Raw genomic sequence first — 15,275 nt, 5'->3', positions numbered from 1 at the left:
GTACAGTATAAAGTACATGTACCTCTGAGATGTAGTACAGTATAAAGTACATGTACCTCTGAGGTGTAGTACAGTATAAAGTACATGTACCTCTGAGGTGTAGTACATGTACCTCTGAGATGTAGTACAGTATAAAGTACATGTACCTCTGAGATGTAGTACAGTATAAAGTACATGTACCTCTGAGGTGTAGTACAGTATAAAGTACATGTACCTCTGAGGTGTAGTACATGTACCTCTGAGATGTAGTACAGTATAAAGTACATGTACCTCTGAGGTGTAGTACAGTATAAAGTACATGTACCTCTGAGGTGTAGTACATGTACCTCTGAGGTGTAGTACAGTATAAAGTACATGTACCTCTGAGATGTAGTACAGTATAAAGTACATGTACCTCTGAGATGTAGTACAGTATAAAGTACATGTACCTCTGAGGTGTAGTACAGTATAAAGTACTACATGTACCTCTGAGATGTAGTACAGTATAAAGTACATGTACCTCTGAGGTGTAGTACATGTACCTCTGAGGTGTAGTACAGTATAAAGTACTACATGTACCTCTGAGGTGTAGTACATGTACCTCTGAGATGTAGTACAGTATAAAGTACATGTACCTCTGAGGTGTAGTACAGTATAAAGTACATGTTCCTCTGAGGTGTAGTACATGTACCTCTGAGATGTAGTACAGTATAAAGTACATGTTCCTCTGATGTGTAGTACAGTATAAAGTACTACATGTACCTCTGAGGTGTAGTACAGTATAAAGTACATGTACCTCTGAGGTGTAGTACAGTATAAAGTACAACATGTACCTCTGAGGTGTAGTACAGTATAAAGTACATGTACCTCTGAGGTGTAGTACAGTATAAAGTACTACATGTACCTCTGAGGTGTAGTACAGTATAAAGTACATGTACCTCTGAGGTGTAGTACATGTACCTCTGAGGTGTAGTACAGTATAAAGTACATGTTCCTCTGAGGTGTAGTACAGTATAAAGTACATGTACCTCTGAGATGTAGTACAGTATAAAGTACATGTACCTCTGAGGTGTAGTACAGTATAAAGTACATGTACCTCTGAGGTGTAGTACAGTATAAAGTACATGTACCTCTGAGATGTAGTACAGTATAAAGTACATGTACCTCTGAGATGTAGTACAGTATAAAGTACATGTACCTCTGAGGTGTAGTACAGTATAAAGTACTACATGTACCTCTGAGATGTAGTACAGTATAAAGTACATGTTCCTCTGATGTGTAGTACAGTATAAAGTACATGTTCCTCTGAGGTGTAGTACAGTATAAAGTACATGTACCTCTGAGATGTAGTACAGTATAAAGTACATGTACCTCTGAGGTGTAGTACAGTATAAAGTACATGTACCTCTGAGGTGTAGTACAGTATAAAGTACATGTACCTCTGAGATGTAGTACAGTATAAAGTACATGTACCTCTGAGGTGTAGTACAGTATAAAGTACATGTACCTCTGAGGTGTAGTACAGTATAAAGTACTATGTACCTCTGAGGTGTAGTACATGTACCTCTGAGGTGTATCGTAGTAAAACTATGACCGTGTTTAAGTACTGCAGTACAGTACCTGTAACTCTACCTCAGTACATGAAGTTTAAAGCGATAAAGAAACAAAGGACCAACCTGCTCTGTGTAACCGGACTTCCGGGTTGAACACGGCGTCCAGTCGTTTCCGGTGTCGCTCGTTCTCCTCTCTGGAACTACAAAGTTCCTCCTCGTACTCTGCTATCGTTCTTTCAAACAGACCCAAGATCTCTTGCGCAGCCGCAGTTAGTCGCTGGTTGACTAAACATCTCAGCTGTTGGACTTTAGACATCTCCAGAAAACGTTTCCTCCAGACAACTCCGTCGGAAAGCCCGCGACACCACGTGACTGATTCAGGAAATGGGCTCGTTCGAGATGAGCTGCGGTCGAATAGTCAAATAATGACCTCACGTCCTTTCCTAACCACTTGTCCTCGACCTGTGTGTAAAACGTCACTGGCTCAAGGAAAGAAGGGAAGGAGAGTTCATGAGGAGTTAGGAAACTACTACCGACTCGACTTTCACTAAACGTAGTTATGAGGCGACGTCAGGCGCATGCTAGTGACGTCAGTCGGAAACTGTCGCTATGGTCTTTGTTGGGGTCGCTCATGTTTGTCATCACGCAGGTTCAGACACCGTGGAGAGCAAAACATTTTATTACTAACACTGGAATAGTTCAATTTGTATATTATTATACAGGAACTAACTGCTTTACAAAAACAAAATGATACAATATCACATGTATGTACAGTGTAGTAAATATACCATCTCAAATTGTACACAAAGTATTTACAATTATCACACATACTGCAATAAAACAAAACTCAGACTATTACTCTACAGACATTAGATTTTGCATAACATCAAATAAAACATGCCACATTTTGAGGTTTTCTTATCTTTACAAACCCATGACTGTTTTTAAATTAGTGCAAGTCAACCGCTTGTTTAAGAGGTTATGGATACATAATCCTTAATATTTCCATTCACACACAAGTCAAACTAAAACCTGGAAACGATGGCGATCTGCTAAACGGGGCTCAAATAAACCGGGCGGCGTCTTCTTAAAGGTACAGTCGCTTTTGTAGTCGAAGGTGTGAGGGCTCATTTTAGAGGGGAAACAGGGACTGTAGCTTTAAGAGATGGAAAAGGTGAAAGGGGGCGAGTAGAGACGAAGCATCGAGTTAAAAACAATTAAAAATAGGAGGCGTTTCTGAATAAATGTGAAGCTTTTACAACTTCAGTACCGACCGTGACCTTTACCCTCAGTACCGATACGACCGAACATCCGGCTTCAGAAAACGTGACTTTACCGACTTCCAAGTGACGAGCTGGACTCTGGCCTGTTCACAGGAATCTTTTAGCACCAGGCCCCAAATCCACGTCACGCCCAGGCGGCCAATCGAATCAAGCAAAAAAGGCGTGCTTTACTCCTTTAACGCCGACTTCCTGTTTGTGAGGGGAGGAACGCACAAACGCAGACGAAAGGGGTTTGAATACGATGAACTGGTTCGGGGGACCCAGTTAGTCTGGTGGAACCGGACCAGTGGACTCAGTCGGCCATCATTTCCTCGGAGGCTTCCCTTCCAGAAGACGACGCTCAGCTCTTCGACCCGACCGCCCGCCGCGGTTCCACGGGACGTCCGGTGGAACCGGCTCGCTACGAACCGCGTGACCGATTCCCACGGCCAGGACGCGGAGCTCTCGGCCCGCCAGCCGTCGGGTTTCCATTCAGTGACCTTGGATTTGTGTTATTGTGACAGATTCAACCCGCAACCAAAAACACCACGTGTTGTTCACAGTGACAGAAACATTGCTGCCAACCCAACACCAGTGAAGAGTGTGTGTGTGTGTGTGTGTGTGTGTGTGTGTTCACACCTCATAACTGAGTAAACAGACCAACGGATGAGCGACTTCAAGTCTCACCTGTGAAGTGAATGGAAACCGACGGCTGCACGAGATGCGGTCAGAAACCCTGCAGCGAGCTTTGGGAACCAGTCAGCTGGTCGAAGTGGTTTGTACTAAACCAGTAGAACTAAACCAGTAGAACTAAACCAGTAGAACTAAAGTACCTTCAGAGCTTCCTCCCAGAGAGGGAGCCGACCTCTGCATCAACGACGTATTCAGGCTAGAGCTTCTCCACCTCTTCCATCTGGATCAGTTTGATGGAATCAGGGTCCTAGACCAGTTTCAGGGACCTAGACCAGTTCCTGGTCTCCATCATTTCACCTCCATGCTGGACAAGAACCCTCGACACGGCGCCGTCGGAACGAGAGGATCCGGATCCAGGCGAGCGAGCTTGGTTCTTTCTCGTGTCGTCTGCATAGAAACGCTCCGACGAGAGGGCCGAACTTTGGAGAAGTCGGACTGAAGAGTTCGTGTTTCGGTCGCGATGCGGCGACCCGTTTCCTTCTGGACCGGAAACCGCTCGCGCACCAGGAAGCGACTCGAATCGGCCTTTTGTTGATAAATAGTACAAAATATTGTGTTTCTAACTGCTAAAAACGAGCGTTTTTGTCGCCCTGACACACACACAACGTAAAAAAAAAAAAAAAAAGAGCCTCCGTTACGACGTTTCCTAAAGGACGGCCCTCTGGAGGCGGAGCAAGCGGACGTGTGAGAGTTGAGGGTTATTGCCTTTTACACACTCGTCCTCGTCATGTAAACCAATTAAAAACAGTTCATACTTAAAAAATAAAATAAAACGAGCGACATTAAACAGCGTAATAAAAGCAGAAGAAAGAAGCCGTGTACGCTCAGAGGGTTTAGGGACTCTGTTTTGATAAAGAAGGTTTCATGTAGCGCTATCTAGCTGTACAGGATAAATACGTTCAGGCAACAGGGTATATGGATGATTGTATACTTGACGATCATTGGAGGCCCCGTTGACTCGCAAGGTGGCGAGGACAGGCTCCGCCTCCATAATTAGTACCTGTGTTCTTTGTCCCCGGCAAGGTTTGACTTTTACAAATTGTACACATTGAAAAACCCTGACAAAGGCACACCATGGAGAGAACGTCAACGTCTAGATTAGCACTAAGGACTAGTTATACATAATCTGTCTATGTAAAATATGTACAGACCCCCCCCCCCCCCCCCCCAGGAGGCCGAGGGACGCGTCCAAACTAAACCTTGGTGTTCAGCCCGTTTCCCCCCCCCCCCTCCAATAGTGTCACACATGTGGACCTCCGTCACACGTCTCAAGAGGAGAACAGAAGCTCCTCCTCCTCCTCCTCCTCTTCCTCTTCCAGCGCCGTCCCAAATGAAATATTTGAAAGCAGCACAACATTTAAAAAGTTTCCTCCTCAAAAAAAATAAAAAAATCACTGCCAGAGCGACGACCACGGAGGAGGAAATAAAAGAGTAAAAGGTGGAGTGCAGCATGAGGTCTGGCAGGCCTGGGGAGGGAGGGGAGGGGAGGGTGAGTAGGAGGAAGAGGAAGAGGAGGGTGCTCCGATCACACGATCTTCTTGATGCTGGGTCTCTTGAAGCTGCCGGCGCTGCGCTGCTTCTGGACCTGACTGGCCGAGCCGTGGCGAGTGCGCCCCCCGGTGGACAGAGCGGAGCTGGGCGACAGCTGGACGTTCTCCTTGTCCACACCTGGAGGACACAACAGCTGTTAACGGACCTGGTCTCAGAGGACCTCTAATGGATCTAGTCTCAGAGGACCCTCTAATGGACCTGGTCTCAGACGGACCTGGTGAGTGCTGCGAGGTGGCCAGTGAGGTCATGGAGTTGGACAGGTTGAGGTTGGCAGTGATGCTGAGCTGGCTCTGGCTGGTGGGGGGGTAGGGGGAGGTGGGGGTCCTCAGCTGTTCCTCCCCTCGCTCCTCTTCGGCCGCCGGCAGGTAGCTGTCAATCAACGCCTCCAAGAACTTGACGATCAGCTCGGCGTAGTCTGGTATCTGGGTTTGCTACACACACACACACACACACACACATTATATAATAAGCCTCTCCACTATTAGTTGTGTATTCTCAATGGTTGAGCAGCTATGATCTCCAGTGTGTGTGTGTGTGTGTGTGTCTGTGTGTGTGTGTGTGAGAGTCTGTGTGTGAGTGTGTGTGTCTGTGTGTGTGTGTGTGTGTGAGAGAGAGTCTGTGTGTGTGTGTGTGTGTGTGTGTGTGAGAGAGAGAGAGTCTGTGTGTGTGTGTGTGTGTGTGTGTGTGTGTGTGTAAGTGCTTAGTGAGCTAAATTTCCTTCATACCTTAGAGAAGGGACCGGCAAACCTCCAGAGACCATTAAAGCCAAAGCCTGAGATGGAGAGAGATAAGGTGAGACAAGTTAGAGTGAGACATGTTATAGAGGATAAGGTGAGACAAGTTAGAGTGAGACATGTTATAGAGGATAAGGTGAGACATGTTAGAGTGAGACATGTTAGAGAGGATAAGGTGAGACAAGTTAGAGTGAGACATGTTATAGAGGATAAGGTGAGACAAGTTAGAGTGAGACATGTTATAGAGGATAAGGTGAGACAAGTTAGAGTGAGACATGTTAGAGAGGATAAGGTGAGACAAGTTAGAGTGAGACATGTTAGAGAGGATAAGGTGAGACAAGTGAGAGTGAGACATGTTAGAGAGGATAAGGTGAGACATGTTAGAGTGAGACATGTTAGAGAGGATAAGGTGAGACATGTTAGAGTGAGACATGTTAGAGAGGATAAGGTGAGACATGTTAGAGTGAGACATGTTAGAGGATAAGGTGAGACATGTTATAGAGGATAAGGTGAGACAAGTGAGAGTGAGACATGTTAGAGAGGATAAGGTGAGACATGTTAGAGTGAGACATGTTAGAGAGGATAAGGTGAAACAAGTTAGAGTGAGACATGTTAGAGGATAAGGTGAGACATGTGAGAGAGGATAAGGTGAGACATGTTAGAGTGAGACATGTTATAGAGGATAAGGTGAGACGTGAGAGTGAGACATGTTAGAGAGGATAAGGTGAGACAAGTTAGAGTGAGACATGTTAGAGGATAAGGTGAGACGTGAGAGTGAGACATGTTAGAGAGGATAAGGTGAGACATGTTAGAGTGAGACATGTTAGAGGATAAGGTGAGACAAGTTAGAGTGAGACATGTTAGAGAGGATAAGGTGAGACAAGTTAGAGTGAGACATGTTAGAGAGGATAAGGTGAGACAAGTTAGAGTGAGACATGTTAGAGAGGATAAGGTGAGACATGTTAGAGTGAGACATGTTAGAGAGGATAAGGTGAGACATGTGAGAGTGAGACATGTTAGAGAGAATAAGGTGAGATATGTTAGAGAGGATAAGGTGAGACATGTTATAGAGGATAAGGTGAGACGTGAGAGTGAGACATGTTATAGAGGATAAGGTGAGACGTGAGAGTGAGACATGTTATAGAGGATAAGGTGAGACAAGTTAGAGTGAGACATGTTATAGAGGATAAGGTGAGACATGTTAGAGTGAGACATGTTAGAGAGGATAAGGTGAGACAAGTTAGAGTGAGACATGTTAGAGAGGATAAGGTGAGACAAGTGAGAGTGAGACATGTTAGAGAGGATAAGGTGAGACATGTTAGAGTGAGACATGTTAGAGAGGATAAGGTGAGACAAGTTAGAGTGAGACATGTTAGAGGATAAGGTGAGACATGTGAGAGAGGATAAGGTGAGACATGTTAGAGTGAGACATGTTATAGAGGATAAGGTGAGACGTGAGAGTGAGACATGTTAGAGAGGATAAGGTGAGACAAGTTAGAGTGAGACATGTTAGAGGATAAGGTGAGACGTGAGAGTGAGACATGTTAGAGAGGATAAGGTGAGACATGTTAGAGTGAGACATGTTAGAGGATAAGGTGAGACAAGTTAGAGTGAGACATGTTAGAGAGGATAAGGTGAGACAAGTTAGAGTGAGACATGTTAGAGAGGATAAGGTGAGACAAGTTAGAGTGAGACATGTTAGAGAGGATAAGGTGAGACATGTTAGAGTGAGACATGTTAGAGAGGATAAGGTGAGACATGTGAGAGTGAGACATGTTAGAGAGAATAAGGTGAGACATGTTAGAGAGGATAAGGTGAGACATGTTATAGAGGATAAGGTGAGACGTGAGAGTGAGACATGTTAGAGAGGATAAGGTGAGACAAGTTAGAGTGAGACATGTTAGAGAGGATAAGGTGAGACATGTTAGAGTGAGACATGTTATAGAGGATAAGGTGAGACAAGTTCGAGTGAGACATGTTAGAGGATAAGGTGAGACGTGAGAGTGAGACATGTTAGAGAGGATAAGGTGAGACATGTTAGAGAGGATAAGGTGAGACATGTTAGAGTGAGACATGTTAGAGAGGATAAGGTGAGACAAGTTAGAGTGAGACATGTTAGAGGATAAGGTGAGACATGTGAGAGTGAGACATGTTAGAGAGGATAAGGTGAGACATGTTAGAGTGAAACATGTTATAGAGGATAACGTGAGACGTGAGAGTGAGACATGTTAGAGAGGATAAGGTGAGACAAGTTAGAGTGAGACATGTTAGAGATGATAAGGTGAGACAAGTTAGAGTGAGACATGTTAGAGGATAAGGTGAGACAAGTTAGAGTGAGACATGTTAGAGAGGATAAGGTGAGACAAGTTAGAGTGAGACATGTTAGAGAGGATAAGGTGAGACAAGTTAGAGTGAGACATGTTAGAGAGGATAAGGTGAGACAAGTTAGAGTGAGACATGTTAGAGAGGATAAGGTGAGACAAGTTAGAGTGAGACATGTTAGAGAGGATAAGGTGAGACAAGTTAGAGTGAGACATGTTAGAGAGGATAAGGTGAGACAAGTTAGAGTGAGACATGTTAGAGAGGATAAGGTGAGACAAGTTAAGAGTGAGACATGTTAGAGGATAAGGTGAGACAAGTTAAGAGTGAGACATGTTAGAGAGGATAAGGTGAGACAAGTTAGAGTGAGACATGTTAGAGAGGATAAGGTGAGACAAGTTAAGAGTGAGACATGTTAGAGGATAAGGTGAGACAAGTTAAGAGTGAGACATGTTAGAGGATAAGGTGAGACAAGTTAGAGTGAGACATGTTAGAGAGGATAAGGTGAGACAAGTTAGAGTGAGACATGTTAGAGGATAAGGTGAGACATGTTAGAGTGAGATATGTTAGAGAGGATAAGGTGAGACATGTTAGAGTGAGACATGTTAGAGAGGATAATGTGAGACAAGTTAGAGTGAGACATGTTAGAGGATAAGGTGAGACATGTGAGAGTGAGACATGTTAGAGAGGATAAGGTGAGACATGTTATAGAGGATAAGGTGAGACGTGAGAGTGAGACATGTTAGAGAGGATAAGGTGAGACATGTTAGAGTGAGACATGTTAGAGGATAAGGTGAGACAAGTTAGAGTGAGACATGTTAGAGAGGATAAGGTGAGACAAGTTAGAGTGAGACATGTTAGAGAGGATAAGGTGAGACAAGTTAGAGTGAGACATGTTAGAGAGGATAAGGTGAGACATGTTAGAGTGAGACATGTTAGAGAGGATAAGGTGAGACATGTGAGAGTGAGACATGTTAGAGAGAATAAGGTGAGACATGTTAGAGAGGATAAGGTGAGACATGTTATAGAGGATAAGGTGAGACGTGAGAGTGAGACATGTTAGAGAGGATAAGGTGAGACAAGTTAGAGTGAGACATGTTAGAGAGGATAAGGTGAGACATGTTAGAGTGAGACATGTTATAGAGGATAAGGTGAGACAAGTTCGAGTGAGACATGTTAGAGGATAAGGTGAGACGTGAGAGTGAGACATGTTAGAGAGGATAAGGTGAGACATGTTAGAGAGGATAAGGTGAGACATGTTAGAGTGAGACATGTTAGAGAGGATAAGGTGAGACAAGTTAGAGTGAGACATGTTAGAGGATAGGTGAGACATGTGAGAGTGAGACATGTTAGAGAGGATAAGGTGAGACATGTTAGAGTGAAACATGTTATAGAGGATAACGTGAGACGTGAGAGTGAGACATGTTAGAGAGGATAAGGTGAGACAAGTTAGAGTGAGACATGTTAGAGATGATAAGGTGAGACAAGTTAGAGTGAGACATGTTAGAGGATAAGGTGAGACAAGTTAGAGTGAGACATGTTAGAGAGGATAAGGTGAGACAAGTTAGAGTGAGACATGTTAGAGAGGATAAGGTGAGACAAGTTAGAGTGAGACATGTTAGAGAGGATAAGGTGAGACAAGTTAGAGTGAGACATGTTAGAGAGGATAAGGTGAGACAAGTTAGAGTGAGACATGTTAGAGAGGATAAGGTGAGACAAGTTAGAGTGAGACATGTTAGAGAGGATAAGGTGAGACAAGTTAGAGTGAGACATGTTAGAGAGGATAAGGTGAGACAAGTTAAGAGTGAGACATGTTAGAGGATAAGGTGAGACAAGTTAAGAGTGAGACATGTTAGAGAGGATAAGGTGAGACAAGTTAGAGTGAGACATGTTAGAGAGGATAAGGTGAGACAAGTTAAGAGTGAGACATGTTAGAGGATAAGGTGAGACAAGTTAAGAGTGAGACATGTTAGAGGATAAGGTGAGACAAGTTAGAGTGAGACATGTTAGAGAGGATAAGGTGAGACAAGTTAGAGTGAGACATGTTAGAGGATAAGGTGAGACATGTTAGAGTGAGATATGTTAGAGAGGATAAGGTGAGACATGTTAGAGTGAGACATGTTAGAGAGGATAATGTGAGACAAGTTAGAGTGAGACATGTTAGAGGATAAGGTGAGACATGTGAGAGTGAGACATGTTAGAGAGGATAAGGTGAGACATGTTATAGAGGATAAGGTGAGACGTGAGAGTGAGACATGTTAGAGAGGATAAGGTGAGACAAGTTAGAGTGAGACATGTTAGAGAGGATAAGGTGAGACATGTTAGAGTGAGACATGTTATAGAGGATAAGGTGAGACAAGTTAGAGTGAGACATGTTAGAGGATAAGGTGAGACGTAAGAGTGAGACATGTTATAGAGGATAAGGTGAGACGTGAGAGTGAGACATGTTAGAGAGGATAAGGTGAGACAAGTTAGAGTGAGACATGTTAGAGAGGATAAGGTGAGACATGTTAGAGTGAGACATGTTATAGAGGATAAGGTGAGACAAGTTAGAGTGAGACATGTTAGAGGATAAGGTGAGACGTGAGAGTGAGACATGTTAGAGAGGATAAGGTGAGACATGTTAGAGAGGATAAGGTGAGACATGTTAGAGAGGATAAGGTGAGACAAGTTAGAGTGAGACATGTTAGAGGATAAGGTGAGACATGTGAGAGTGAGACATGTTAGAGAGGATAAGGTGAGACAAGTTAGAGTGAGACATGTTAGAGATGATAAGGTGAGACATGTTAGAGTGAGACATGTTATAGAGGATAAGGTGAGACAAGTTAGAGTGAGACATGTTATAGAGGATAACGTGAGACATGTTAGAGTGAGACATGTTAGAGGATAAGGTGAGACATGTGAGAGTGAGACATGTTAGAGAGGATAAGGTGAGACAAGTTAGAGTGAGACATGTTAGAGATGATAAGGTGAGACATGTTAGAGTGAGACATGTTATAGAGGATAAGGTGAGACAAGTTAGAGTGAGACATGTTATAGAGGATAAGGTGAGACGTGAGACATGTTAGAGAGGATAAGGTGAGACATGTTAGAGAGGATAAGGTGAGACATGTTAGAGAGGATAAGGTGAGACATGTTAGAGAGGATAAGGTGAGACATGTTAGAGTGAGACATGTTAGAGAGGATAAGGTGAGACAAGTTAGAGTGAGACATGTTAGAGGATAAGGTGAGACATGTGAGAGTGAGACATGTTAGAGAGGATAAGGTGAGACATGTTAGAGAGGATAAGGTGAGACATGTGAGAGTGAGACATGTTAGAGAGGATAAGGTGAGACATGTTAGAGAGGATAAGGTGAGACATGTTAGAGTGAGACATGTTATAGAGGATAAGGTGAGACGTGAGACATGTTAGAGAGGATAAGGTGAGACAAGTTAGAGTGAGACATGTTAGAGAGGATAAGGTGAGACAAGTTAGAGTGAGACATGTTAGAGAGGATAAGGTGAGACATGTTAGAGTGAGACATGTTATAGAGGATAAGGTGAGACAAGTTAGAGAGGATAAGGTGAGACATGTTAGAGTGAGACATGTTATAGAGGATAAGGTGAGACAAGTTAGGGTGAGACATGTGAGAGTGAGACATGTGAGAGTGAGACATGTTAGAGAGGATATGGTGAGACATGTTAGAGAGACATGTTATAGAGGATAAGGTGAGACATGTGAGAGTGAGACATGTTATAGAGGATAAGGTGAGACAAGTTAGAGTGAGACATGTTAGAGAGGATAAGGTGAGACATGTTAGAGTGAGACATGTTAGAGAGGATAAGGTGAGACAAGTTAGAGTGAGACATGTTAGAGAGGATAAGGTGAGACAAGTTAGAGTGAGACATGTTAGAGAGGATAAGGTGAGACAAGTTAGAGAGGATAAGGTGAGACATGTTAGAGTGAGACATGTTATAGAGGATAAGGTGAGACAAGTTAGGGTGAGACATGTGAGAGAGGATAAGGTGAGACGTGAGAGTGAGACATGTTAGAGAGGATAAGGTGAGACGTGAGAGTGAGACATGTTAGAGAGAATATGGTGAGACATGTTAGAGAGACATGTTATAGAGGATAAGGTGAGACATGTTAGAGTGAGACATGTTAAAGAGGATATGGTGAGACATGTTAGAGTGAGACATGTTAAAGAGGATAAGGTGAGACATGTGAGAGTGAGACATGTTATAGAGGATATGGTGAGACATGTGAGAGTGAGACATGTTATAGAGGATATGGTGAGACATGTTAGAGTGAGACATGTTATTCTGCACTAAAGACGCGTTCTAGTTCTACTTCTAGTCCTGAACGTTCCACAGAGGAGCAGGACTCTTATTTTGAAGAGAGAAACCATTTTGTGTTTTTCGGTGACTTCCTGTTTCAAGAAGCCGAGTGCTTGTAAATGCAGCGTCACAGGTTTGATTCCTGCATGTACGAAGCCCTCTTTGCCCCTCTGCCCCCACTCGGGAGAATGTGGGCGTGTCTTACTCTGTAGGTAGGAGGGCTGGTACTGGGGGGGGCGACTCCTCGTGGTACACCACGCTCTGCACGATGCCGTGGACCGGGTTCAGCAGGTTGGTGTCCTGGCACATGGACAGCACCGTGTTGATCTTGGAGTCCAGCAGGTTGTGTCTGAGGAGACAAACGCAGCTCGTTCTGTGGCTCTGGGACGACTTGTTCTACACGGTGTGTGTTGGGAACCAGAACCCTGAAGGCCAGAGGTACTCACACGACCGGGAACACCTTGGGGAACACCACGCTGGCCTCAGCCAGGTACTCGTACAGAATCCTCTGGTCAAAGTCGTCGGTGGTGTATTTGACCTGCGTGGCCTGAAAACAAACAAACAAACAAACAGTTAACAAACGGCGAGGCAGGAACAACCAGTCGGCCGCGTTCCTCTGGGTTCCCTCACCAGCACAGTGAGCAGCAGGGCCTGGATCTTGGGGTCCGTCAGCACCTCCTCGTCCAGCAGGACGTTGGACTCGGAGACGGAGACCTTGCGGAGGTGAGAGTTCCCGATCCTCTGCGTCTCTGAAACGGGACGATTTTACATGAGACGCGTCTCCTCGGGGAACAGGAAGTGTGCGGCATCCGGGAACAGGAAGTGCACGGCATAGGGGAACAGGAAGTGTGCGGCATCGGGGAACAGGAAGTGCACGGCATAGGGGAACAGGAAGTGCGCGCGGCATCCGGGAACAGGAAGCGCGCGCGGCATCCGGGAACAGGAAGTGCGCGCGGCATCCGGGAACAGGAAGTGCGCGCGGCATCCGGGAACAGGAAGTGTGCGCGGCATAAGGGAACAGGAAGTGCACGGCATCGGGGAACAGCAAGTGCTCACCTATCTCATAGTCGTTCTCCGCCACCCGCCTCATCTTGGGAGGCGTCGTCATGCCCGACTCCATCTCCGGTCTCTTGGGCGCCTTGGAGTCCGATATGAGGTGGTCGAAGCTCTTCCTGGTGCCTGGGGGGGAACAAACCGTCACGTGACCACGCTTCATCACTCGGAAACCAAGCTTCAGGGGGAACCGCCCGTACCCAGGAGCTTCTTGGTGTTGGCCTGCGAGGGCTGCCCCATGTCCAGGCTCATGGACTTGCGGGTCCGGGGGCTGATCTGGCCCACCGCCGGGTAGTGGTGCGCCGAAAGGTAGCGCTCCGAAACATGAGGCGACGTCCAGGGCTGAGTCTCCCTCAGAGTCCTGAGGAGGCCGACGGGGAACAGAGGGCAACGTTAGGACCGGAACCAGAACCTGAAGAGGACGCACACCAAGCGGGCCCCGGCTCACCTGCAGCTGGGGTCCACGATGTGACTGGAGTACGTGTCCATGGGGACCGGGTCCATGGAGAGGTCAGAGATCAGCAGGGACTTCCTGTGTTTGAGGCTGCAGCGACTTCGGACCTCCTCAGAGACGGTGAGCAGCGCTGCAGAGAACAGACGGTCAGAGACCACTAGAACTAAAGACCACGAGAACTAAAGACCACGAGAACTAAAGACCACGAGAACTAAAGACCACGAGAACTAAAGACCACGAGAACTAAAGACCACGAGAACTAAAGACTAGAACTAAAGACCACTAGAACTAAAGACCACGAGAACTAAAGACCACGAGAACTAAAGACCACGAGAACTAAAGACTAGAACTAAAGACCACTAGAACTAAAGACCATGAGAACTAAAGACTAGAACAAAAGACCACAATAACTAAAGACCACGAGAACTAAAGACCACTAGAACTAAAGACCACTAGAACTAAAGACCACGAGAACTAAAAGACCACTAGAACTAAAGACCACGAGAACTAAAGACTAGAACAAAAGGCCACGAGAACTAAAGACCACGACCACAAGAACTAAAGACCACGAGAACTAAAGACCACAAGAACTAAAGACCACAAGAACTAAAAGACCACTAGAACTAAAAGACCACTAGAACTAAAGACCATGAGAACTAAAGACTAGAACAAAAGACCACAACCACAAGAACTAAAGACCACTAGAACTAAAGACCACTAGAACTAAAGAAAACCACGAGAACTAAAGACCACGAGAACTAAAGACCACTAGAACTAAAGACCACTAGAACTAAAGACCACTAGAACTAAAGACCACTAGAACTAAAGAAAACCACGAGAACTAAAGACAACAAGAACTAAAAGGTGGTGTGTGTGTGTGTGTGTGTGTGTGTGTGTGTGTGTGTGTGTGTGTGTTACCTACCAGCCAGATAGGCCACGCTCTGGGTGTTGACCTCAAACTTGTCACACTTCAGATGTTTGCTGATGAGCGCCAGCAGCGTGTGCAGGATCCTCACGGTCCTCGCCACCGTGGTGGCAGACGGGTGTCTGTAGCCTGGAGACAAGATGAGGAGATGAGGACACGAGGAGGTGAGGACACGAGGAGGTGAGGACACAAAGACCGTGCAGAAGGTGAGCAGCAGCCTCACCTTTGAGCAGGTGGCCCACCAGAGCAAAGTTGAAGTTGGCGCTGAAGTTGAGGCCCACGAAGTGATCCATCTGCTTACAGTGCCACTCCAGAGGACGCCTGATCTCCATGAACACCTCCTCTGGGCTCTGGAGGAGCACGAGGAGGAGGAAGAAGGAGCATTTTATACTTTCTGTATAAAAGGAAAAATGACGACCACCACGATGAAGCCAT

At 45.4% G+C, this 15,275-nt stretch overlaps 1 protein-coding gene across 1 annotated transcript in view; it reads right to left on the bottom strand.

The window, feature by feature from the left end:
* Window positions 1–4,662: 4,662 nt before the first annotated feature.
* The window catches only part of nf1a (neurofibromin 1a), a 64,636-nt gene continuing 54,023 nt past the window's right edge, over window positions 4,663–15,275 (bottom strand). The window contains 12 exon segments of the mRNA XM_034548054.1: window positions 4,663–5,155; window positions 5,253–5,469; window positions 5,764–5,810; window positions 12,614–12,644; window positions 12,646–12,757; window positions 12,855–12,955; window positions 13,039–13,157; window positions 13,465–13,587; window positions 13,662–13,822; window positions 13,910–14,045; window positions 14,838–14,969; window positions 15,064–15,190. Of these exon segments, the coding sequence (XP_034403945.1) occupies window positions 5,013–5,155; window positions 5,253–5,469; window positions 5,764–5,810; window positions 12,614–12,644; window positions 12,646–12,757; window positions 12,855–12,955; window positions 13,039–13,157; window positions 13,465–13,587; window positions 13,662–13,822; window positions 13,910–14,045; window positions 14,838–14,969; window positions 15,064–15,190 (1,449 nt within the window). The 3' untranslated portion in view covers window positions 4,663–5,012.

This window comes from Cyclopterus lumpus, chromosome 13, assembly GCF_009769545.1.
Source record: "Cyclopterus lumpus isolate fCycLum1 chromosome 13, fCycLum1.pri, whole genome shotgun sequence".
In the NCBI taxonomy this organism is placed as follows: Eukaryota; Metazoa; Chordata; class Actinopteri; order Perciformes; family Cyclopteridae; genus Cyclopterus; species Cyclopterus lumpus.
The sequence above is the reverse complement of the archived record's forward strand: the minus strand, read 5'-3'. Positions and strand labels throughout refer to the sequence as shown.